General features: G+C 41.6%; 1 protein-coding gene and 1 non-coding gene across 2 annotated transcripts; one reads left to right on the top strand and one right to left on the bottom strand.

The window, feature by feature from the left end:
• Positions 1 to 272: 272 nt before the first annotated feature.
• Positions 273 to 344, top strand: TRNAC-ACA. Its single transcript has one exon. It is a non-coding gene; the product is annotated as a tRNA-Cys (tRNA).
• A 3,602-nt stretch (positions 345 to 3,946) lies between these two features.
• Positions 3,947 to 5,556, bottom strand: LOC122677351 (C-reactive protein-like). The gene is made up of 2 exons (XM_043877348.1): positions 5,318 to 5,556; positions 3,947 to 5,080 (listed from the first exon to the last, which is right to left on the bottom strand). Exons 1-2 carry the CDS (start codon positions 5,379 to 5,381, stop codon positions 4,470 to 4,472), a joined length of 675 nt encoding a protein of 224 aa, XP_043733283.1. The 5' UTR covers positions 5,382 to 5,556; the 3' UTR covers positions 3,947 to 4,469.
• Between the last annotated feature and the right edge of the window lie 20,126 nt (positions 5,557 to 25,682).

The raw sequence follows: 25,682 nt of genomic DNA, 5'->3' as shown, positions 1-25,682 counted from the left end.
ATAAACGACAAATACAATTATCAAGACAATCACCAAAGTTACAGTTCCAGACCCGACGCTGTGGGTAATACTTTGAAACCATCTTCGTGGGTCTAGCCCAGATAATTTGTTCAGCTAAAGTTTCCAAATTAGTGGAAGAGGGCAGACGTTTAGAAAAAGTTTTAAAGATTTTCTTTTGCAGTAATTGTACATTCAGAGAGGCATTATCATGTAAATGAAATTTGATTTGTTCCCAGCTGTAGGTACTATAATTGAATTGAACAGGGATATCTTCCCTGGTGGCTCAGATGGTAAAGCATCTGTCTACAATGCAGGAGACCCAGGTTCGATCCCTGGGTGGGGAAGATTTCCTGGAGAAGGAAATGGCAACCCACTCCAGTATTCTTGCCTGGAAAATCCCGTGGACAGAGGAGCCTGGTGGGCTACAGTCCATGGGGTCACAAAGAGTCAGACACGACTGAGTAACTTCACATAACACAAAATTGGCAGTTAATACAAGTTACAGAATGTAAAGTCTTATTAAATTATAAATTTCCTATGGCCATAACAAAAGGAAGTGGGACACAGGCCTATATAAAATATGACAGATTATAGCAAAAGAAAGTTACTATGACAATGACTGGTCCCTGTGAAATCTCCAGTCCGAGTCCCAAGTTCTCTAGTGTTGGCAGCAAGTTTTTATGTTTTATATGTCTCGTAGTTCAGGCCCAATTTGTTTATGGAGGACGATTCGAGGAGGAGGAGGAGGGTGTCATTCCACTGTCAAGCCAGCCAAGAAGTCCTTTGTCATGGTAATGTTTTAACATAATGTTAGTAACCTTTTAAGCCACTTAAGCAGCATAATATATAATGATTTTTTGTTCTTTCCCTAACTCTTTCCCTAAAGTTTCAGTAGTAAACATGGTTCACAGACAGAGAAAGGGCAGCAATGTCCGAAAGTCTTCTTTTGGAGGCAGGAAGAAAGCCCAAGTTTGTTGGCCAACGTTTATGCTTAATTTTTCCTGGGCCCAGGCACAGCGGAAGACCTAAAGAAATGTTAATTCATTTTCCCTCTTCCCCAGGGTGTGAGGGTTCCAGGGAGGAGGCTTATGGGTGGAGTCATTGGTTGATACGATTGGTCTTTTCTCCGTCCATTTTATGACCTGTAATAAAGGGGGGTTGGGTAAGTAAACCCAGCTAAGTCCCAAGTCTGATTTGTTAATCTGGCTTGAGCGGTGGGGGGGCGGGGGGTGGGTCGTGCAGGTCAGCATAGCGATAGGAAGGTTTTCAGGACTCTGAGGCATTTCCTGTTGGGAAATCAGATTTTTAACTTGATTAGTGAGGGATTTTATTTGTCCCCAAGTGAGGAGATCATAGGGTTGATTTCGCCGAGGGTGGTGCTTTCTGGAGATCTTTAGAGCCGCCATGGCCCATATTGAAGTTTCTTCCTCCTAGGGTTCTTGTTGTTTCATATCCATTTTGAATGTTAGGGGCCCCCTTGGGTCGAATTTTCCGAGGAAAAAGTTTGTTGGATCCATCTGGGGAAATACAAGCATATCCCTTTCCCCATAAGATTAACTTCCCAGATTTTTACTGTTTATTGAACCCGTCTTGGTACCAAATGGGCAGAGGAAGAGAAGTATCCTTCAATTCCTCAAACTGCCTTTCAGCTTTTGTTAAAATATTTCCCTGTGGTACGTTTAAAAACTTTAAAACAAATAAAGCTGTATTAACAATAATTATAGGTTTAGAAAATATCTTATGTTGGAATCTAGTAAAGTCTGCTTTAGATAAGGAAGACAGTAGTGTACCTGTGTATTCCCCCTTCTTTGATTTTTTTTTTTTATTTGTAACTTTAGTGTGTGATGTGTTTGTTTGACTATGTCTTGTGTCTATGGATTATAAGGAATATCTGTAATATGTTTAATAGGAAAAGATTGTAAACATTGCTTAAAGTGTCTAGAAATATAGGCAGGGCCATTGTCTGTTTTAATAGAAGCTAGGAGTTTATGGTGGAGGTTTCTATATTTTTTAATACAAAAAATGAATATACAGAATCAGAGACTATATTAATGGGGTAAGGATGTGGGCAAGTAACTTGAATAAGAGCATAAAATTCATTTTGTTGAGCAGAATGGAATTTAGTGTAAAAGACTTTATATTTTTTAAAGAGACCAGAATGAAGCTTTGGCGTTTTTAGTCCCATCTATATAAAAGAAATGTGAGAAATAATAAATTCAGTGTTTTTGAAGAAATTTCATAGCTTACCAGAAGGATAATGAAAGGAAATTCTTTTAAAAAATATTCCAGAAAAGCTATTTGAAAATTGGTAGAAGTTTGTAATGTGTTCTCAAATTGAGATTTATTTGTAATGAAATTTTATTAAAGTATAAAGGAGATAGAGAAAGCTTTTGACATAGGCATCAGAAGGGGGCAGAAACAGTGCCCCCCCCCCCCCCACCCCCCCCACCCCCACCCCCACCCCCGGCTAGTCTTTAGCCAGGTGTCATATAACTACTAGCAGTCTGCTAATTAGAGAAAGGAAATGTCTCAAATCTCAGAGAATAGTACCAGGCCCCTCACTCACAACATACATTTTGAAATAACCTTGGCACCAGCTGAGTTGTCCTGGGCCATAAAATGATTGACATGAATCTTGAAGAAATGCAGATTACCATACAAATAGTTTTGTTTATATAGATTAGGGGAACAATATCTGAGTATAACATACTGGTTTGTCAAGTAGGTTCTGAGCCATTAGGCAGAACCAACTTGAAGACAGAGTCTGGGGTAAATGTATAGCACATTGACATAGCTTAAGACAAACATTTCCATAAGAAAAATGCATTGGTTAACTCAGGGTTCTAGAATAGTTAACTTTAAGTGAAACCAGGTGTCATAATGCAACACAGTATTTTAAGAGAAACCTCTTTTTAAATTTGTATAGAGAAGGAAAAAAAATATCGCTAGTTTGTTTCCTCCTACCGCTTAAGAGAGATTAAAAATGTCTGACACTTGCAGCCTATTTTCTCCTTTTGGAGACCCCTGGTCTTCCCGACTGTTAAATCAAACTAGATCGGCCAAGTAAAAGACCGAAGGTTTGTGGGGGCAGGGGCCCAAAAAGTCCAGTAGGTATTCTAGAGGGGACTGCTTGAGGGTAAAGGAGAAAGTCATTTAGGGCTGGTATATCAATAGCAGCACTGCCGGATGTTGAGGGTTTGAGGGAAAAGATGGAATTTGCCCCTGGTTTCTGTTGAAGGGGACCTGGTGGGTCTCCTGCTTGGAGTTTCCCAGAATAGGTTTCCCTTCAATATCAAATTTAGATTTACACTCTTTGGCCCAATGCATTTCTCTACAGCAGCGAGTGCAGATTTTTGGAGGGTTTTTTTGTTTGTTTGTTTGCTTTTACTTTCTTAGGGCAGTCTTTTTTTAAATGGGTCTTATCTCCACAAAGCATCCTTCATTTCCCTTTCTTAAGGCAGCAACCATTGTTTCAGCTAGCATTTGCATCTTTTGAGTTTCTGGTCTTAGATTGTGACAAGCCTTCAAATGATCAATAATAGTCCCTGTCTCACAAATTGGAGTTATAGCCTTTTGACATACTTGATTTGCATTTTCATAAGCAAGTAATTTCTCTAGTTGCCTTTTATCTTTTTCTCTGATTACAGTACGGGAAATAGCAGTTTCTAATCTTAAAAAAAAAAATTATAAAAAAATAAATAAGTGATGAAGTAAAGTAGAAAAGTGAGGGGTCTTTCCAGCCGACTGACCCATGTCTTAGTACTTACCAGGCTCAATAGGCCCTGGGGGTCACTCCATCCAAATCTGCCACGTGTACCAAGTCCCTGTTTCTGGGCTCCATTTGTTGGTCCTTTATTGGACCGGAACTTGGTGGTCTGGAGTCGACGATAAGAAAGTAAGAGAGAGAAAGAAAGAAAGAAAGACACGGGGACCAAAGCTCTGATGGAGGAAAGGTGTTTTAATAAACATGGTGTGGGCATATATACTGTCTTACAAGGTAGTTATTCTCAGCAAAGATAAAGATTAAAATTCCAGACTTACAAAACATAAGACGATTCCTATCAAAGACAGAAAGTTGCAAACAATCATTTTTTACCGTATGGTTCATAAAAAGGAAGAGGGTACTTATCACCGTAATGAGAAATGCCTGGATTCCTCAGCACTGGGAAAGGCATGCCTCTCCTCTTAATTCCTGAATATTCAGGAATTAATAAGGACCAGAGGATTCCTGACAGATCCAAAACAGCACATAGGAAGCCTCCTGTTAAATGCTTCCTGACAATAAGCTTTCCAATCTCCCAAGCCAGATACTTAAAAATTCCATTGCTGGTGTTGAGGAAGGTAGAGCAGGGAAGCAAAAGCCTGTGTTCACAGAGCATGCCTGCAGAGGTGCGTATCGGGGTGGCGGAGGTCCAGAGCCATAAGGTGGAATTGCCAGGAAGCACTTCCAGGACCACAGCCCAACCTCACTACCACAGCTGAGGTTTAACGAACACCTCACCGTTTGCTTCATAGTTCAGTTCCTCCCAGTAAAGGACATTAGGACTGAGGGTCCCACCATTATAGACAGCGTTAATCTCTTCTGGAGACAGCACAAAGTCCCACATGTTCACATCTCCAATGTCTCCCACCAAACACTGGTTTCTATCAAAGGCCCCAGCGAACGCATCCTGCTCCTGCCCCAGGATGATGCTGGCGTCTGTCCCCAGAGAGGCTCCCTTCTGCAGACTCTTCCTCACCCGGGGTTTCCCATTCACCCAGAGCTCTGCAATTCCGGAGGCAGACTCCCAGGTGGCACAGATGTGTGTTGGAGCATCAGCGTTTCCAGGACTGTGGAATAATACCTCCCTCCCACGCACACTAAAACTATAGCCTTTACCCTTAGACCAAAATATGAGGATCTCGTTATATTGCTCCTTGGTGGCATAAGAGAAAATGCTGTAGTCGCGGATTGGGGCCAGCTCTGTGTAGAAATAGAGACACACGGTGAAGGCGGTGAGTGGTGTCTTTAACTGTGTTTTCAGGGATACGTAGGAATAATCCGACTCTTTGGGAAACACGAAGGCCTTCTTATGCAAGTCTGTGAGACAGAAAGCAGAGGAGAGATGAGAAGTTTCTCAGATCACAAAGATCTATTCCTGCATAAATAGAGTTTGGGATTGAGAAATAGACTGATTTTTCCTCAGTGTCATACACACACACAGACATACACACACTCACCCATGCTGGATGTTCCTCTGACCTCACCTTGTGTAATCTTAGGCCCCACCCCCATCACTCAGATAAAATCCTTGGCACTGCCTGGAGTAGCCCCTACCTGTCTGGCCCGAAAGACTAGAGAAGCTGATCAAGACCAGGAAACACCACAACAGCCTCTCCATGGTCAGTCTCTGCCACCAGTGCTTCGAGAATCTGGATTCACCCTTCTGGAGAAGATGTCTTTGGCTGAAAGCTCAGCAATCAGAAGTCCTAGGTTCTTTGCCTCAAGACCTGCTCTGCTTCATCCTGCCTGGATTTATATCCAAGGCAGTGGGAGCATCTGTGCCACCACGTAAATGATTTTCCAATATTACCTTTCTCAGCAAGTGTCAGGGCTCTGGAAAGAAGGGAAGCAAAATAATTGTGGAACAGAGAGATCAATGTTGGTTATTTATTACAAGCTCTTGTGACTATGGGATCACCAATTCTTTGTGACAGGAAAAAGCTCCCTGTGACAAAGCTCCCCAAGAGTTCCACTTGGCTATTTATCTTGAGAAAATTTCTTAAAAAAACTCTTAATAGAAGCATGGCCATCTGAGAACATATCATAGTGCATCTCTAGCACCCACTTCAGCTCAAGTCTTGGTGTTTCATGGAGGATAGCTTCTGGAGATGAACATCATTGCCGACACTTTTCAGATGCCCCTGGTTCACAAATTGAGAAATGCCAAAAACAAACGTCATCCACAGAGCCAAGGACAATTTTTTCTTAGCCAATTGAGTTTCATTGCAAAGAAATCTCTGGTCCAGTGAAACATGTGCCTGATCATAAACGTACCACATGTCAGAGTTTCTTCATGTCAAGGTTGAGGGAAGAATCAAGATGATGTGCCCAGTCAGTTGTGTCCCACTCTTTGCAACTCTATAGACTGCATCCCACAGTCCTATGGATGCATAGTGAATAGAAACTCTCTATGGACTCCTCTGTCCATGGGATTTTCCAGGCAAGAATACTGGAGTGGGTTGCTATTTCCTTCTCCAGGGGATCTTCCTGACCCAGAGTTCAAACCTACATTCTTTGTATCTCCTGCATTGGCTGGGAAGCCAATCTTACTATCAGTTCAGTTCAGTTCAGTCGCTCAGTCGTGTCTGACTCTTTGCGACCCCATGAATCACAGCACGCCAGGCCCCCTGTCCATCACCAACTCCCAGAGTTTACTCAAACTCATGCCCATCGAGTCAGTGATGCCATCCAGTCATCTCATCCTCTGTTGTCCCCTTCTCCTCCTGCCCCCAATCCCTCCCAGCATCAGGGTCTTTTCCAGTGAGTCAACTCTTCGCATGAGGTGGCCAAAGTATTGGAGTTTCAGCTTTATCATCAGTCCTTCCAATGAACACCAAGGACTGATCTCCTTTAGGATGGACAGATTGGATCTCCTTGCAGTCCAAGGGACTCTCAAGAGTCTTCTCCAACACCACAGTTCAAAACCATCAATTTTTCAGTGCTCAGCTTTCTTCATAGTCCAACTCTCACATCCATACATGACCACTGGAAAAACCATAGCCTTGACCAGACGGACCTTTGTTGGCAAAGTAATGTCTCTGCTTTTTAATCTTACTATAGATCCCTATTTAACCCAGTCTTCAAGATGGCTATGTAGCTCCTCCTGTCTCCTCAAACCCCCAGAATCTCATCCATTCTTATATGCAGCAATCGCAGCTCTTTATTGAGAAATTAGAAGCAACAGAAAAACGTCACTGTATCTCTTGTAGCAGAGGCTTCTGGCAGCTGCACGATGCCCATTCTCCACTTCTCACCCAGTAAGAACAGCACTGTTGGTTGAGCACACGGTCACCCAGTCAAACACAAAACTTCCCAGCCTCCTCTGCAGTTAGGAGTGAGAATGTGATTACATTCTGGCCAATGAGATAGGAACAGAAGGAATAAGGACATTCTCCAGGTTGTGCCCTTTAAAGACTTCTCTTGTGGTCTTCCTTTCCACTTCCCCCCTGCCTTCTGTCTAGTGTTCAGACACATGATAATAGGAGCTAGAGTATCACTTCTAGACCACCATGAGTGAGAGGCACATTTGAGGTTGCAGATAGATGGAGCCTGGATAATTGACTATGGAACCCCTGCATCAGCTCTAGACCAACTACCCCAACATTTACTTAAAGGAGATATACTGTCTTTTGTTAAATCAAAACTATTAATGTGGTCTTCCTGCTATAAAATCCAAACTGATATCTTTACACATTCTCCCATCTCCAAATTTACCAGTCTTTCTGAATCTTTACTTACATACTCTGCCTCCCTCTTATGACAAAGGATGAATCCATATATATCTAAGGGCAACCTTTGTACTTCTGCAAAGGATCCCAGACCCTCTTAATCACTCAGAGTTTTGCTTCCATAGGTATTCTATCTTTTGCATCATAAATTTCTTCATCTTTACTCAATCATTCCCAAAACCAGACAAACATGCTATAATATATTTAATCTTTTACAGAAAGGAAAAAAGGGAGGAAGGATTCCACATGCCAAGCATCCCAAGATTCCACATCCCCTTCAGCTACTGTTCATTGTTTCTGCTCTCATTTACTAGAAAACTCTTGGAAAGGGTTTTGTGTACTGACAATCTCTGTTTTCCCATCTCCTGTTTTCTCCTCAATCCATGTGAACAAGACTTTGGCCTCCGCCACTCCAGCAAAATGAACGTAAACAAAAATCTCTTCCTTGTCAGATTTAATCATTGATTTCTGGTTTGACTTCTCATCAACAACTGAGAACAACAACTATGTGCCAGAATGCTTGAATACTGGCACATAGCTTTTTCTAAAAAAGTGAAGTAGTTTTAAAGTTCTCTGGCTAGTAGAAGTGGTCCTCCCTTTCCCCTCTCTCCATCCTTGATTCCCAAGTGGAGCTAAGAGATGGCAGATCCTCCAAGGACATTGCTTGAGTCTCTCAATCTAGTCTTACTAGTTTCAACTCAGGTCTTCTGAAGTGAAGTCATTAGCCAATATACCCTCTTTTTACTTATCTTAGTTGGTTGTGTAATATTTATGTTTCAATGAGTTTTCACAAATAGAAATCCCCCTGACAATTGTGTGTCCAAACTGATTACTACTTGCCCTAAAATGAAATATCCAATTAGCATCCTTGCCACAGGAATCCCCCTCCCACCCCAGGGAAGTTTAGGTTTTTTATGGAAGGGGCAGCATTTAAGCCGAGACACAGGTAGGGAAGCAAGAGTTTTAAGACTAAGAAAATAATATGAGCGATGGTCACCACAAATTTCATTTTCTATCGTTTCATTCACAAACTCCAAAAAATTTACTTGAACCTCTCTGTGCATGATAGTCCATTTTAATGAATCAATATCTTTTCAGTCCCCAAATTTTATTGGTTTGCAAGACAAAATTCTGACATATCCTTACTTCACAGAATGTATCAATTCACTCTCTTATTTACTCTCTATAGTGGCTCGTTAGTGTATCTTCTCTACCTAATATTTCCCACTTACTAATCACTATTAGTATTGCTGTTCTGTTTGCCCGCAAAATAATTACAGTTGTATTTTTAAAGTATTATTGTCCCTCTCTGTTGCCACCATTCATAAAAACTTGCTAATGAAACAATGTATAGAAAATTTGGCCCTGAGGTCCTTCAAAATAAGTGAGAGGCTTTCAAGGTTTCTTGAACAAGAAAATAATAGACCTGTGTTTGAAATCTTCATTGGTGGCAGGATGAAGGATGTATTGGAGTGAGAGAGATGGTAAATAGGGAGACCCCCTTAGGGGGTCTTAGTTCATTAGCACAACAAGACACATGTTAGGAGCATTTACCAGGTACCAGGCACTAAGCTAGCTAACTAGAAAGTTTTTACAATCATTCTGGACCCAATCCCAATGTGGCAAAGCAGAGTGTGTGTGTGTGTGTCTGTGTGTCTGTGTGTGTCTTCACAACACCAAACTATGCTTCAATATCAGTTGCATGCCCTACAGTTCAATCTTAATACTCTCTCCCCCGAGATAGTATAAGATTCCACAGGTTAAGGATTCATTCTTACAAGACTGCCCACCCCCCACCTTCCCTTCAGATGCCAATCTGAAGCCCAGGTTGTGCTACAGACCTATTGGCTATAGAGCAGAGATTCCAACAACCTCCTCCACCCTGGGCTCGATTAATCTGTCAAAGTGACTCACAGAAACATTTTACTTACTAGGCTACCCCTTAGTTATGAAACGATATAACTCAGGATCAGCCAGATGGAGGAGATGCATAGGTCAAGGTATGGGGAAAAGTGAAGAGCTCCTATGCCGTCTCTGAGCACACCACTCTCTTCACATCTCCACATGTTCACCAGCTTGGAAACTCTGAACACCTTTTGGGTATTTATGGGGGCTTCATTACATTATTCGCCATTAGTGATTGAACTCAATCTTCAGCTCCTCTTTCCTCCCTGGAGGTATGGGGGTGGGAATGAAAGTTCCAACCCTCTAATCACATGGCTGTTTCTCCTGGTAACCAGCCTCTGTCTTTAGGTGTAGTCCACCTATTCACATAACAAAAGACCTTCATCACTCTCCTAGGGTTTTAGGAGTGTTGTGGCACAAATGGGGACAAAGGCCAAATATATACTTCTTACTACACATCATAGTACCACAGTCATGCTAAAGACAATAGGCACCAAAACTGAGGCAGAATCAATAAAACTACAGAGAAGGGGAGATATTTGAGAAGCAAGTCAGCAGGAAAAATTATAGAAATATAACACCGATCAAACTCAAAGCTATAGAGAGCAGTGTTCTTTAATGGCAAATGCTATGTGAATGAGGTCAAGGTGGTTTGATTGTTAGTACACAGACTGGTTGGTTTCACTTATTCAGTGTTCAAACACTACAATTTTAAACTCAGTTAGGAATCTAGGGAAGATAACCCCAAGGTCAAGAAAAATTGTGCACGTGGATTGGTACAGCAACAGCATCTTCATTAGGAAAAAAGAGAGATGTGTGTGTATATGTGCTCAGTCATGAATTCGTGACCCCATGGACTATAGCCCTCCAGGCTCCTCTGTCCATGGGTTTTCCAGGCAAGAACACTGGAATGGGTAGCCGTTTCCTTTTCTAGGGGATCTTCCTGACCCAGGGATTGAACCCACATCTCTTGCATCTCCTGCATTGGCAGGGAGATTCCTTACCACTATTGTCATCTGGAAAGTCCAAAAAGAATGAAAGTTCATACCCTATTATTTTAGGGCAATGGCATCACCTTCTTGAAAGGCAGTCTATTACAGAGCCTTTCACAGATTTGGAGCTCAATAGTGTTGTGGGGTGAATAGATGAAGAAATAATGAGGGAAGGTAAGAAGGAACTGCAGGGGGAAAGCCAAGTCGCTAAATTTAATCAATGGTGACTGAGTTCAAGCACAAGTATTTTCTTCCCATCTCAATTCCTCCAAATGATAGAGAACATTTTCTTAAAAAATAAATTCACATAGTACCAGGAAAAAAGAGTTCCATGAGTTGAAAAAGACATTGGAGATCTCTGAAAGACAGAAAAGATATAAATCACATAGAGGAAATTATAACCCAAAATATATGCTTTGGAGAGCTGCTCTGAAAATCTGAAGTGTTTCTGAGTGACCCAAAGTAAAGGACAAAGGCAGCAAGTGGTAGAACAAATTAGTGGAGAGATTGATTAAGGAGTCGCTATCGTCCATTGCCTTCTTAGTCAAGCATTAAGCATCAGAAGTCATTACCCTTAACCCGGGCAGTGAGAATTCTTAGACGTGGAAGGCTGGAGATACCCACAAGGAAACTCAAAAATCTCACATCCAGAAGAGGAATTACTGGTATGCCTTGCCAGCACTTTTTGCTCCTTCCTCATAATCCCTGAAGACAAGCTACAGAAGAGAGTAACAGCATCTACAGACAAGCTGAGAGAATTAATGCCGTGAAAAGGGGGCATCCTAAAAAAAAAGAGAGAGAGAGAAAAGAAAAGGGGGCATCCCACTCAGCAAGTTTAGGAACACTCACCTTAAGAAACAGGACTTAAGAGTGATTGAGAAGTTATTTGTTGAGAAACAAAGTTAAGATACTCAGAGGATATAAAGCCTAGACCAAAGAAAAAAAATCTTGGGAATCAAAACTTTGATACTCAAAACAAGAGTTTCAGATAAAGAAAATTGGGGATTATAGGTAGAAAAAATAAGCAAAGAAATAATAGAAAATTTCCCAGAATGAATGACAAACATGGTCAGATTGAAAGAGTCACAGACCAAGCAGGGTGTGTAAAAAAGATCCATGCCTAACAATTTTAAGGAGCTTAATAATCAGGAAAAGAAGAAACATTGGAAAAAATCTGTAAATAGTATGTATGTTTGTGTGTGCACGTGTGTGTGTGTGTGTGTGTATCCTGGAAAGGATTAAGAAGCAATGGATGTTGAACAAAAGAAAGAAAGGGGGGGAGAGAAAGGGAAGGAGGGAGAGAGGAAGGAGGAAAGGAAGAAAGGAAAGAAGAAAAGGAGAATAAAAACTGTGAAGAAAAAGAGAATTTTAGAAAAGAGAAAGCTACCTGATTTATTTTAACAAGTTAACATGACAGCCCAAATAAAAACAGTACAAGAAAAGAAAATGAGAAGTTAATCTTATCTATGAACAAAGATGCAAAGATCTTACATAAAAATTATGCAAGTCAAATTAAACTACATAAAAATGTTTTAAACATCATGACTAGGTAGAGTTGCTAAGCAAACAATAGCAAATGTAAATATTCCCACCTGCTGAAGCACCATTTATGGGAACACACAGTCACAACTCTGCCCCCATGAACCATCATGTTCTAGAACAACAGTCAGAGACCTAGCAGAGTATATCACCAGACTCTAAGGAGGGATCCCTACCCTTGGGTTATGAGGCTGCTTGATTAGAGAAGTACCAGCTTCTCTCCTGGTGTGATGAGTCAGTGACACAATGGCAATATGTCATGACAACTTAGCATTCATGACTGGAGTGAACATTGCTTTTCACCTAATGTGGCTGGGGGATGAGCCTTGCAGTCATAGCTAAAAATCTTTAAGTCAAGCTTGGAAAGGGTGAGCCATATGTATACATCCATGGTGAGACCACGCTGGCATGACTGAGGAGTACGTGTTCAAGCCTTGCAACGTATAAGGACTGGTTGCCTGAGTGGTTTCCATGGAGATTTACAGTGGGCCAGCACCTTTTCTGGGTAGCCAGCTGCAAAGGGTTATCTCGAACACAGTAAAATAATTAACACTAACCTATCCAGGGTTTTCTTCCGAAATTTGGGGATAGTTTGAAATTAGGACAACTTATCAATATGATTTATATGACTTTGACAGACTTAAAAGCAACCACATAAGACCATTTCAGTAGATACCAGAAAAATTTAGAAAATGTATCATTTACTCATCCTGAGTAGAAGTTAAAAGAGGAGCTACTAAAAGCCTAGAGCAAATACCATTCTTAAAAATGAAATTTTAGAAGCTTCCCTTTAGAGTCAGGGACATGGGAAGTTGCCAACTGTCAGCCCACTGCACTGTCCAACACAAGGCAGCAAGACAAGGAAAAAAAGTGACCTGATGGTCAGAAAAGAAGAAAGATGCACAGTGACTTACACATATGGCTGTTCATATTTAAAATCCTGAAAAAATCTACACATAAATTATTAGACTCCATAGGAGTTCAACATTTGTGTTGACATAAGATAACCATAATAAAACACATTTAAGAAGTTTCCCACAGCAAAGATCAATTGGAAAATATGGCATATAAAATATCCCAGTCACAATAGCAATAAAACCCATATAACATTTGGAAGTAAACCTAATGGAAATGTGAAACACTTTTATGTAAGAAAAATTAAAGTATTATTAAAGTATATAAAAATGAATAAATTGGTAGCTACATTGTACCCATCAATTGACCCAATATTGTGATGGTGCAATGCTCAGTTGCTCAGTCACGTCTGATTCTTTGCAACCCCATAGACTGTAACCCACCAGTCGCTTCTGTCCATGGAATTCTCCAGGCAAGAATGCTGGAGTGGGTGGTCACTTCCTGCTCCAGAAGATCTTCCTGACCCAGGGATTGAACCCAAGTCTCCTGTGTCTCTGCACTGCAGGCAGATTCTTTAGCACTAGCACCACCTGGAAAACCCAAGATGCTGCTGCTGCTGCTGCTAAGTCGCTTCAGTCGTGTCCGACTCTGTGCGACCCCATAGACGGCAGCCCACCAGGCTCCTCTGTCCCTGGGATTCTCCAGGCAAGAACTCTGGAGTGGGTTACCATTTCCTTCTCCAATGATGGTATTAGTGCTCCCCAAATTACTGTATACGTTCCATTAAATATGTTCAAACCCTATGAACAAAATAATTCTTCTAGAGATATAACCTATAAAAAATTCCTTTTTATAACTTTTTGAATGAATTAGGAAACACTTTTTATTTCCCTTTAATTTTGGAAGATATTTATATCATAAAAAGGAACATTTTTAACACACAGTTTAAATTTTTTCAGGTTTCCACTTCACATTGATAGCTAACTGGTAACCAGGAAGCAGATTAAAGTAGGAAGAGACATGTGCAAGGAAATTTTTGCAGCATATTTGTAATTGGGAAAAAAAAATTAGAAGGAATCCAAACGTCCACCGGTTGGGAAATGCATACCCATATGAAGAAACAGTACGCCTCAGTTAAAAAGAATGAATTAGATATGTACGCACTGTGCTCTGCAACAAATACAAGTGTCTGGATGCAAATTAGACCATAATTGATTGGTAACTAAAAGAACAGTGTTAGAGTAATATAAAACCAAATCCACTCATATGCCATCTTCCTCAACAGGCTAATGTAGTGAAACAATAAAGACCACACTTTCTCACAAATAAAGAGAACCCTTAATAAGATGCAGAGATCTTAATGAAAAGGCTGAAAGTTTTGCCTAAATGCCATTAGTAGTATTGCCACATGTAGTATTTTTAGTGGCTTCAAAAACTGCTATACATTTCATAGCATCCAACTATATTGTGGTGCTTATGAAGAAGCTGTCAAGATATAGCTCTTGTTTCCTTTGAAAAACGTTTTCTGATAGTTAAAGCTACACTGGGATCCAATTATAAGTTTTTATGAAACCAATATCTATTGGAGGTGATCATCCTCAAAGACATATATCTCAAAGGCGGTCATATGAGTCTTGGGCTGTAGGTTCCTAAAGCATGACTGATTTGTGAGACTGGTGAGGGTGTCTGAAAAGTCTTCACCATGCTAATAATTTGACTGGGGTTGTTACTGTTCATATTAGTGCTCTGAGAGTATTAGTGCATAGGTTCTGAGTGGTCTGCTCCTAATAATCTATCGGTCTAATTATCCCACAAGCCCTGCTATTTTTAGTGCACAATTAAGCAGAACATGAGGATTTTCAGAAATGCACATATCACATTATAGCAAAAAAAAAAAAATGCTTGCATTTCAAAAAGGCTGAATCTTAAAGCTGAATAAAAAAGGCCTCTTATAAGAGCTATTTAAACATTATCTCTTACTCAACTTTTAGAATTCAAAATAATATTATAAATGTACATTAGTATGTACATATCTATTGTGTTTATATTTTTAAATAAATAACTTTCACTAAAAACCCACAACTCCAGTCTAATAAGAAAAGAAACATCAGATAACCTCAAACTGAGGGACTTTCTACAAAATTCCTGACCAGTACTCCTCAAAACTGTCAAGGTGGTGAAACATAAGGAAAGACCCAGAAATTGTTACAGACCAGTGAGATTCAGGAGACGTGATGACTAAAGGTAATGTGGCTTCCTTGATGGAATCCTTGAACAGAAAAAGGAAATTAGTATAGACACCAGGGACATCCAAATGAACACTGAAGTTCAGAGGAGCCTGGTGAGCGACAGTCCATGGGGTCGCAAAGAGCTGGACACGACTGAGCAGCTGAGCACACACACCCATGTCTCAGCACACAGACACACACACACACAGGCAGGAGGGAAAAAGAGCTGACTTGGGCATGTTCAGCTCCTCATCCCACAGTCACTAACAGGACAGGAGCAGCAGTACCTTCCAGAGTAGATGACCTACATACTGCTGGCAAACCAGTGATCTGGAACAAAAAACCCTGGTCTGCCGTGTTTGCTGGTTTCCATGCTTCAAATACTCCCACTGGGGCTGATTGCAAACTGCCAACGTGATGTCACTGAACGCAGACTTGAGAAGAGGAATACAGAGCCTGTATTAGCTAGCTGCAGGATATGACTGACTTCTCCCCTGGAGATGGAATGAGAATAAGGAAAGTGAGGCCAGGGACATATTGCTAATGCTGCTTCCAGCTCTATATTTTGGTTCTTATAATCTATATGGCTCAACTAAAACACCTATGACCAACTAGAGCTGTAACTATCCCCAATGTTCCTTTATAAATTCTCCTATGACTGCTGGTAATCAAGGTAGATTTTGCTCCAGAATAATAGATTAATTAAATTACTATGAGGCCATGCTACAGTCAAGTCTAAAATTAACTCCATACTGTTCCCAATTCAAATTATTTCTAGTCATATCATCCAAATATAGTTCCATCAAAAGTTCTGCAATGACTTTCTTCACTCTGTATGAAAATCTCTAGGTCCATCCTAGGAAGGAAATCCAAAAAGGAAACGCGTGATGTGAAGAACCGACTCATTAGAAAATACCCTGATGCTGGGAAAGATTGAAGACAGGAGAAGAAGGGGATGACAGAGGACAAGATGGTTGTATTGCATCACTGACTCAATGGAGATGAATGTGAGCAAGCTCCAGGAAACGATGTATGACAGGGAAGTCTGGCATGCTGCAGCCCATGGGGTCGCAAAGAGTCAGACACAACTGAACAATACCTGATTCACTTTGCTATACAGCAGAAACTAAACTAACACAACATTGTAAAGTAACTATATTCCAATTTTTAAAAGTTTTGCAATGAAATTCAATGACAATACTAAGGTATTTAAGTAATAAATGCCCACAACATAAAATGTGTTCGTGCCAAGTCACTTCAGTCGTGTGATCAGTCTCTGCAACCCTATGGACCATAGGCTGCCAGGTTCATCTGTCCATGGGATTCTCCAAGGCAAGAATACTGCCCCAAATCTAAATACAAAATCTCTTCATTATTAAATTTCCAGGGAGAGTTTAAAATCCCAAAATTAAATTTCCTTGTAAGTAAAGTCTAAAGTCAAATGGTCTCACCCTTGTGAGTTAAAAATCCAAAGAAATTAGACTCTAAATTTATTCTGCCCAACTTCTCATTCTGTTTGTGTCAGCCAGAGTCACACTGCACAGTCAGGGCAGAGTCACATTCCCTCAGCATCTGCAGCCTGGGCTTCTTTCACCAAGAGGAGCGTGGCTCCTACAAGCCCTGCAAAGTGAAATGAGCTCTTCCTCTAAGGAGTTCAAAGAATTTATCAGGGCACACGAGATTACCACAGCATTGACTCCCACCTGCAAAATGAAGAAAACAAGCTACTACAACAGCTCCTAAATCAGATATCCAACACAAAGTTATTTTCTCCAAACTCAGGACCCAATGTTACCAAAGGCAATGATAAAAACTCTGTAATGGTTGAAAGAATAAAAATAGTTGAAAAAATTTTTGATTTGGGCTTCACAAAACACCAGTGAAGTGATGTCAATTGTCCTGAGTCCATAACCTGTAAACTCATCTGGGAGCAATTCCTTGAGTGATTAATCTGAAGCCCATGGATTTACCCCTGCTGGGAGAGAATTCCACCTCTGCTAACTCTGAGAGTGGTACTGGGTATTGGCACCCTCATGAATAGTTTAGTAATATGGGATGTCGGCAAAGCCCATCACCATGTCTTATTTGATACATCTTCCTTTTCCCTTCTGCATAATCAGATTCTCTTGATTCCCTCCATCCCTTTGCACCTTCTATTTTTGTCATCTCCTGTTTCTGAATCCCCTGGGGGCTCCTACATAGTGACCTAGCCTCTGAAATACATTCCGGGCAGGAATGTTTGATTCTTGGCCCCAGAGGTGGCTGCCACCTCCTCTTCCTGAAGAATTGTTCAGGCTGATAAAGGCCACTTGGGAAAGGTCTCTCTCCTATTCTCACATTTGTTTCATCTTGGTAATCACCCTAAGCAGATCTTCAAACTGAAGTGGCTGTTGATGCTTCCGAATCTCAGCCCATGGGGCCAAATACACTACTTAAGAAATAACTTCATCAGCTTTCAGTGCTCCAGGCCATCTCTGAACAGCATTCTTTCTGCCACATCATTTTCTTAGGTAATTAGCAAAGCCAGAGCCAACTTCAGAAGGGGTGATGTGATTTAAGTGAAAAAGAAATAATAAAATGTGCTTGCTATTCAAATGTAGCTTCAATGCAATACCTCCTAGGACCCCTTTTCAATCAGACTTCCACTACTAAGCCCCTTGAATAGAGAAATTCCAGCACCATCACCACTGGTCATTAGTACACTTCAGCTACAGCTCTCGTTTTGTGACAAGATCTATTAATAATTCAGGTGTAATTGATAAGTGAGGGAATGATATCAATGTAATATAGATGCTGCATCATTGTTTTTTCCCAGTTAGTTACTATTTTCCACCACCAAGTAACAGCAACTGTCACAAGTACACCAAAACAAGGGAATACAGCTAACTGAAGGAGTGCAGAAAAAGATATTCTTCCTCAATCCATCTGGCTATGTGCTCTGTCTTAGAAGTACTTATTGTGCTATCCTTTCTCATGTTGGTGCATTTTGCCTTTATCTCCACTACTCAACCTTTACTTATACACCTTTCCATCAAGTTAGATTTATCTTCTTTTAAGGTTAAGTCCAATATTTGGTTATTGTAACTTAAGATATGCGTGATAATAGTTTTACTGTAAAAGTCATTGTTTTTGACATCAAGCCAATTACATCATTGCATAAGTCAACATTCAAAAAAAAAAAAAAAAAAAACTAAGATCATGGCATCCATTCCCATTACTTCATGGCAGATAGAAGGGGGAGAAAAAGAAGCAGTGACAGATGGGCTTCCCTGATAGCTCAGTTAGTAAAGAATCCACCTGCAATGCAGAAGACCCTGGTTTGATTCCTGGGTCAGGAAGATCTGCTGGAGAAGACATAGGCTATCCACTCCAGTATTCTTGGGCTTCCCTTGTAGCTCAGCTGGTAAAGAATCCGCCTGCAATGCAGGAGACCTGGGTTGGATCCCTGGGTTGGGAAGATCCCCTGGAGAATGGAAAGGCTACCCACTTCAGTACTCTGGCCTGGAGAATTCCATACAGTCCATGGGGTTGCAAAGAGTCAGACACGACTGAGTGACTTTCACTTTCAGTGACAGATTTTATTTTCTTGAACTCCAAAATCACTGGGGATGGTGACTGCAGCCATAAAATCAAAAGACGCTTACTCGTTGGAAGGAAAATTATGACAAACTTAGACAGTACATTAAAGAACAAAGACATCACTTTGCCTACAAAGGTCCATGTAGTAAAAGCTGTGTTCTTTCCAGTAGTCATGTATGGATGTGAGAGCTGGACCATAAAGAAGGCTGATCGCCAAAGAATTTGTTCTTTCAAATCATGGTGCTAGAGAAGACTCCTGAGAGTCCCCTAGACTGCAGGAAGATCAAACCAGTGAATCCTAAAGGAATTCCATCCTGAATATTCATTAGAAGGGCTGATGCTAAAGCTGAAGCTCTGTACTTTAGCCACCTGATGCAAAGAGCCGACTCATTGGAAAAGACTCTGATGTTGGGAAAGACTGAAGGCAAAGAAGAAAAGGGTGGCAGAGGATGAGATGGTTAGATAGCATCACCGACTCAGTGGATATGAGTTTGAGCAAACTCTGGGGGATAGAGAAGCACAGGGAAGCCTGACATGCTGCAGTTAGTGGGGATTGCAAAGAGTCGGACATGACTTAGAGACTGAAAAACAACAAATAAGTTTTTAATGTTTTGCCCTAAATCATATTCCCTCCCATAATCCCTGTTACCTTTTAGAATACAATTCTAAAGACCAAGAAGTTTCCCTATGATATGTTGTATTACAGCATAAATGTCAACATTGAGGAACATTCACAGATACATTGACCATCACATGAGATCATTCATATGAGGTTTTCTATTTTTAAGATTAGGCCAAATACTTAAACTAAATCCTGACAAACTCTACACAAGGAAAAAAGAAAAAAGTTGGGCTCCTGGAAATCAACAACAATCAACTGTTCACTGGAAACCTGCTAATTTAAGTCTGTTGATGGTAGAAAACTATGAAGAAATTGTGTAGGGGTCTTCAATAAAGACTTTTCCAGTAGCAGGTAGCATGAATCTGAAAGGATTTAGTGAAAGGACCTCATTTTATCAGGAACAATAATCAGGAATACAAGCAATTCTCTCTCCCCACCTTTCAATTCTGCTCAAATTGAAGGAGAATAGCTCTCTCTTAATTCAAAAGTATGAATAGAGGAATAATTCACCTAGTGCAGTTTGGGTCAGGTCACCATTGGTCCAAATCGTGATTGAAGAGCCCAGAATGGAAGCAGTTGCCAAAACCCACCCTTGGATGTGGAGTGGAGGCTCAGTTATGGGAAGAAAGGGGCTGGGACCATAGCCAGCATACATCCACTATGTATGAAATTGGAAGGCCTGCATTTCATTTCCACTCTGAGCTAGACTATTATTTTTGTAACAGTGCCTTTTCTCTCTAGGTCCTCAAACTCTGTACAATGAGGGCTTTAGTCTACAACACCACTTTTCAAATTGTGTTACTTGGAAATAAGTTCTCTGGGAAAGAGGTAGAGATTTCATCCACAGCTAAAACCTTCCAAAAACTTGTGAAGATTCAAACAGTTTAGAAAAAAGATCTATTGGTGATCTTTTTTAAAAAAGGTGATTTTTTGTTTGCTTGCTTGCTTGTTTGGTTTTTTGTATAGTGTGCACATAAAGTCTTACATGGTCTCAAGTTTTCAAAAAAAAAAAAGTATGAAAACCATAATTCCATGAGGTCTCTAACATACCTCTAAGTTCAAAAAAATTCCTCAGTTCTGATTTCCAGTGATTATTGCTTCAACTTTTCTAGCAGTCAAGTATAGATATGAGAGATGGACCATAAAGAAAGCTGAGCGCCAAAGAATTGATGCTTTTGAATTATGGTGTTGGAGAAGACTCTTGAGAGCCCCTTGGACTGCAAGGAGATCCAACCAGTCCATCCTAAAGGAAATCAGTCCTGAATATTCACTGGAAGGACTGATGCTGAAGCTGAAGCTCCAGTACTTTGACCACCTGATGCGAAGAATGGACTTACTAGAAAAGACCCTGATGCTGGGAAAGATTGAAGGCAGGAGGAGAGGGGACAACAGAGGATGAGATGGTTGGATGGCATCACTGACTCAATGGACATGAGTTTGAGCAAGCTCTGGGAGTTGGTGATGGACAAGGAAGCCTGGCGTGCTGCAATCCATGGGGTCGCAAAGAGCTGGACATGACTGACAGACTGAACTGAGGCAGCCTACAAATAAACAAACCCTTTAGGTGATGATACATTGAAGAGGGAGAGAAAGCAGTCACAACAGAGCTGAGGCAAGATTCCAATACATGCAACAAACAAATACTGAAGAGCCTGACACACAGGGAGAGAGAGGTTTAATCTCCGAGGTTTGCCCTTCAGGACCTGCGTGCTGAGAGGAGCAGAACAGGCCTCGGGGCCACACCTGGGGCTTGGTGAAGATTTCATGTGCACCTCCAAAGCAGGAGACCCAGGTTCGATCCCCAGGTCAGGAAGATTCCCTGGAGAAGGGAATGGCTACCCACTCCAGTATTCTTGCCTGGAGGATTCCACAGACAGAGGAGCCTGGTTGGGCTACAGTCCATGGGGTCGAACAGAGTAACAACTGAGTAACTAACACTTTTCATGCTTGCGTACACCTCAGATATTGGTGTCCTCCAAGGTCAAGATGTTAGGACCAAAAGTCCTACCGTGGCAAACCCATAACCTCAACTGGTGACAACAAAGTCCCACAAGTTCACATCTCCAATGTCCCCCACCAAAGACTGATTATTATCAAAGTCATTACCAAAGGACTCCTGCTCCTGCCCAAGACAATGCTGGCTTCTGTCCTCATAGAGAATCCCTTCTTCCTCCAGACTCCTCCTCACTGTGGGGTTCCCATCCACCCATAGCCCTGCAGTGCCTGGGGCAGACTCCCGGCCCACACAGAGGTGCTTTGGACCAGGAGAGATCTATAGAATCTTGAAAAACGTATCAGAACCACCCACAAGCCCACTACACATTTCAATCTTTCCTTTAAAGAGAAGCACCTCATTTTCTTGCTCCAGGGTGTTATATGTCTTAGACTATATCATGGGTGAGGTTAGTACAGACTCTGACACACGCCATGCACCAGGCCATGAGTGGCTTTTCTAAATCCACCACCAGTGCAGCAAAGGAACCATGTGACTGGATGGGGAACACAAAGGCTTCCCTTCCCATGTCTGTGAGAGAGAGAAGGAGATAGAGGAAAGAAATCAGACAATGTGGAACACAAAGATCTCTTCTCTCACTTCTCCATAAAATTAGGTGACCACATACCCTGCTCTCTCCCCTGTCCCTCTCCCATGCTAAGAGTTCCCTGGACCTGCTTTGATCAACCTCAGTTCCCTCAGTCCAGACCACGGGCAGAGTCTTGGCCAAATTCTAGCTCTTTTGGCAAAGAAACCTGAAGGTTAATGAGCAACATGTTGATAGCTTCACCACATCTGCTTACCGTGCCACATGCAATCGGGTCTTGAGGGCAAGTCCATGAAGAGGATGTGGGAGACTGATGTCCTTAGCCTCAGTGATTCAGATGCCTCTGAATCTCTCAAGACCTACTCCTTTCTGAGTTTATACCCACAGCTGAGGGGCTTCCCAGGTGGCAATGGTGGTAAAGAACCCTCTACCAATGCAGGAGATGTAAAAGGCACAGGTTCGAGCCCTGGGTCAGAAAGATTGCCTGGAGGAAAGCATGGCAACCCACTTTGGTATTCTTGCCTGGAGAATCCCAGGAACAGAGAAGCCTGGATGGCTACAGTCCAGAGGGTCGAAAAGAGTCAGACACAACTGAAATGACTTAGCACATGCACAGGCACATCTACAAAGTAGAGGCGTCAGTGCTGGTGTGTGAATGATTTGCCAGACTCACCCCGTTGGGGCCAGAAGTCAAGGTTCCAGGGTTAAAGGTAGCAGAATCATTCCAGAAAATGGACATTGATTGGGGCTGCATTGCTGGAATCCCAGCTCTGGGAGAAAATGATAGGAAACCTGGGTAAATAGGGGAAGCCAGTGTGTCTTCCCAGGCTCTGCTGCACGCTGCCCACATGGCCCCTTTTGGAGGTCTAGGAAGGTAAAAGCTGGGCCAAAAGCAATAAAGTCTTCACCTCCATGTTATGGAATAGACATGCCTTCCTTCACCAAGGGCTGTGGCTGGGGTCCCTGGATACACTCCCTGCACAGGCATGGAAGGGAACGATCACTGTGCAAAGAAAGTTTTGAAACTGTACCATGGGGGCCAGATTCAAAGCTTTATCAGAAAAAGGAAGGAAATCAACAGGAAGTCTGTGTGGGTTACATATCAGAGATTTCTGTGACTGCAGAGTTCCTGTTCCAGGAGGTACAGATTTAGTCAAGGGAGACGAAATGTATTGGGACAGGACCAAAGGATGTCTCTGTCTCCATACTATGGCCTGAGTTCCCATCCTGCCCCCCATTTCTCCACTCCTGGGTCTCCAGGGAACAACCTGAACAGAGAGCCCATGCTTCAGGGGAAAACACAATTGAACTTCAGAGACAGAAACGACGTTAGAGGTTATCTAGCCTCAACACCTCAGAGATGTCAGATGACTTGTTTGAAACCACACAGCCTGGTATTCCTCACTGTCCCAGTGCTATTACTCTTCCCCGTCCTACTGGGAGGACCTGGAAGGGCAGGGCACGTACCCTATCCACATTCAGGTGACGATGGGGCCTCCTTTGGAATGTTCACTGATGAAAGCAGCCTTAAAAGTACCCTTATTGTGCAACCACCTTGCCCAATGCTCTTCTTTTATAATTGAGGACCCTAAGGCCCCAACAGTTCTTACATCCTTCTCACAGGCTCTATGGATTCAACCTGTTTCATCTGTTCTTTGTTGTCTTAAATCAGAAATAAAACTCAGAAAAGAGTCAGGGTTGTCTTAAAGCAAAAGACAAGGTTTATTGTTTGTAAGGTTGTGCAAGGTTTGCAAACTGGAGATACATACTAAAAATACATCCCTGGAGGGTGAAGGGGATGAGGAATTTTTTAGAAGCAAAAGCTGCAGAAGTCACAGTTGGGGGAATTGCAAAAGGGATAGTGTGGTTCTTGCAGCCTGCCCATAAGTCCTCACAGTCTAACCACAAGTCTTCAATGATTGGCTATCACTGGAGCTTCTCATTGGAGGCTTTTTCAGGTATGACCCTTAGGAGAAGCAGAAGTCCTTATAGTTGTGGTTTCCTAAGAACACAGAATACATGACTGAATCCCAGATCTGTCATGACTGTCTGATTCCATTTTATTTTGGGTCCCTGACAGCCACACAAGGTCCATTTTCTTTGTTTTCCACAGGGGATTCCTCTTCTTTCTACTTTTCCTTAGGGGATTATTTTATTTTATTTTTACATCTTCAAAGACCTACTTTGTCTCTTGGGCTTCTCACTTGATTTGTTACAGAGTCAATGTCCCTCAACAGTTCCATTCCATTTCTTTGCTTTTCTCCCTCCAGGTATTACAGACTTTGGCTCTAGGTTTTGCTTTTGTTTGCTACAATAAACAGTAATGAAACAGACATAAGGAAAGAAAAATAACTAACATGACATGCTACATGAAATCTAATAAAGTACTCAAAGAAAAAGTTGTCTAGATTCTTTCCAGATTCTTCTTTCACAAACTTCATTCTTTATAGTTTTATGAGTTAGTCTGGCCCTCACCAAGAGAGTCACTTCATCTCTGGCTACAGGACTCAAGATCATCTTACCTTCCTTCACGGGGATAGGACAACATCCCTATGGATCAGCTACTCCAATTTCCAGGAGATTCCTAGACCACAATGTTAAGTATCAGATACACACACACACACACACGGGCTTCCCCAGTGACTCAAGCAATAAAGTGCAATAGACTCAGTTTCAATCCTTGGGTTGAGGAGATCCCCTGGAGAAGGAAATGGCAACTCATTCCAGCATTCTTGACTGGAAAATCCCACGCACAGAGGAGCCTGGCAGACTACAGTCCATGGGGTCACAAAGATTTGGACACGGCTGAGCAACTGAGCACAACGTTTCTCTCTCACGCACACGCACTTAGTGTTAAGTCTGTTCAGCATGAAGTGCAAGGCAACAGTGTTGGTAATTTCTACTGAAGGCCACAGTGGTAAATTTTGTAAACTAACTTGGTTCACTCAAGACCCACATCCTAACTTGCCTTCCTAATCTATCCTACTTGGAAAGCTAAAAGCTACCTCTCCAAGATTTCATGTTGCTAAGGTTCCACATGTGACATAAGCTTTGCCAAGCAATAACACTCACAGTCCCTTGGACTGCAAGGAGATCCAACCAGTCCATCCTAAAGGAGATCAGTCCTGGGTGTTCATTGGAAGGACTGATGCTGAAGCTGAAACTCCAATACTTTGGCCACCTCATTCGAAGAGTTGACTCATTGGAAAAGACCCTGATGCTGGGAGGGATTGGGGGCAGGAGGAGAAGGGGATGACAGAGGATGAGATGGCTTGATGGCATCACTGACTTGATGGGCATGAGTTTGAGTAAACTCCGGGAGTTTGTGATAGACAGGGAGGCCTGGCATGCTGCGATTCATGGGGTCACAAAAAGTCGGACACAATTAACTGAACTGAACTGAACTGAACACTCACAGATATTTGGATATGCAAAGACTTTGCTAGTGAAACAATTTGCAAACCCTCAACTTCCACCTGAGTCTTTCCTGGTACTGAGCCCTCTGAGCACACATTTGTTCCTGAGGCATCTCCTAGACTGTGCTTTCCTACCTCCTGCTTCATGTTTATAAATAAAAGGCACAGCCTCACCACGGCTTTCAGACTGATTAGCTTCTAAAGAAGACCCCTTTCTCTTTCTTCACATGTATGAACTAAGTTTAGTTACAATATCTGATCAAGTTAATGGAATGATTTTGATATTAATACATGATTCTGACTTATTTCCAAAAGTCAAATCCCAGAATTTGACATATGTGTTCACACATATTTGCAGAAGAAATATCATGCCATTTATGGCATTGTTTCATAACATTTTAGCTTCACATGACATTGGATTATTACAAAGTAAGTAATGAGAATTAGCATAATTGATGTTACCTGACATTTTATCATTTATTATATATTATTTATTATAAAAATGAATAATCATT

Source organism: Cervus elaphus, chromosome 20 (genome assembly GCF_910594005.1).
Source record: "Cervus elaphus chromosome 20, mCerEla1.1, whole genome shotgun sequence".
NCBI lineage: Eukaryota > Metazoa > Chordata > Mammalia > Artiodactyla > Cervidae > Cervus > Cervus elaphus.
Note: the sequence above shows the minus strand (reverse complement) of the source record. Positions and strands in the feature narration are given on the sequence as shown.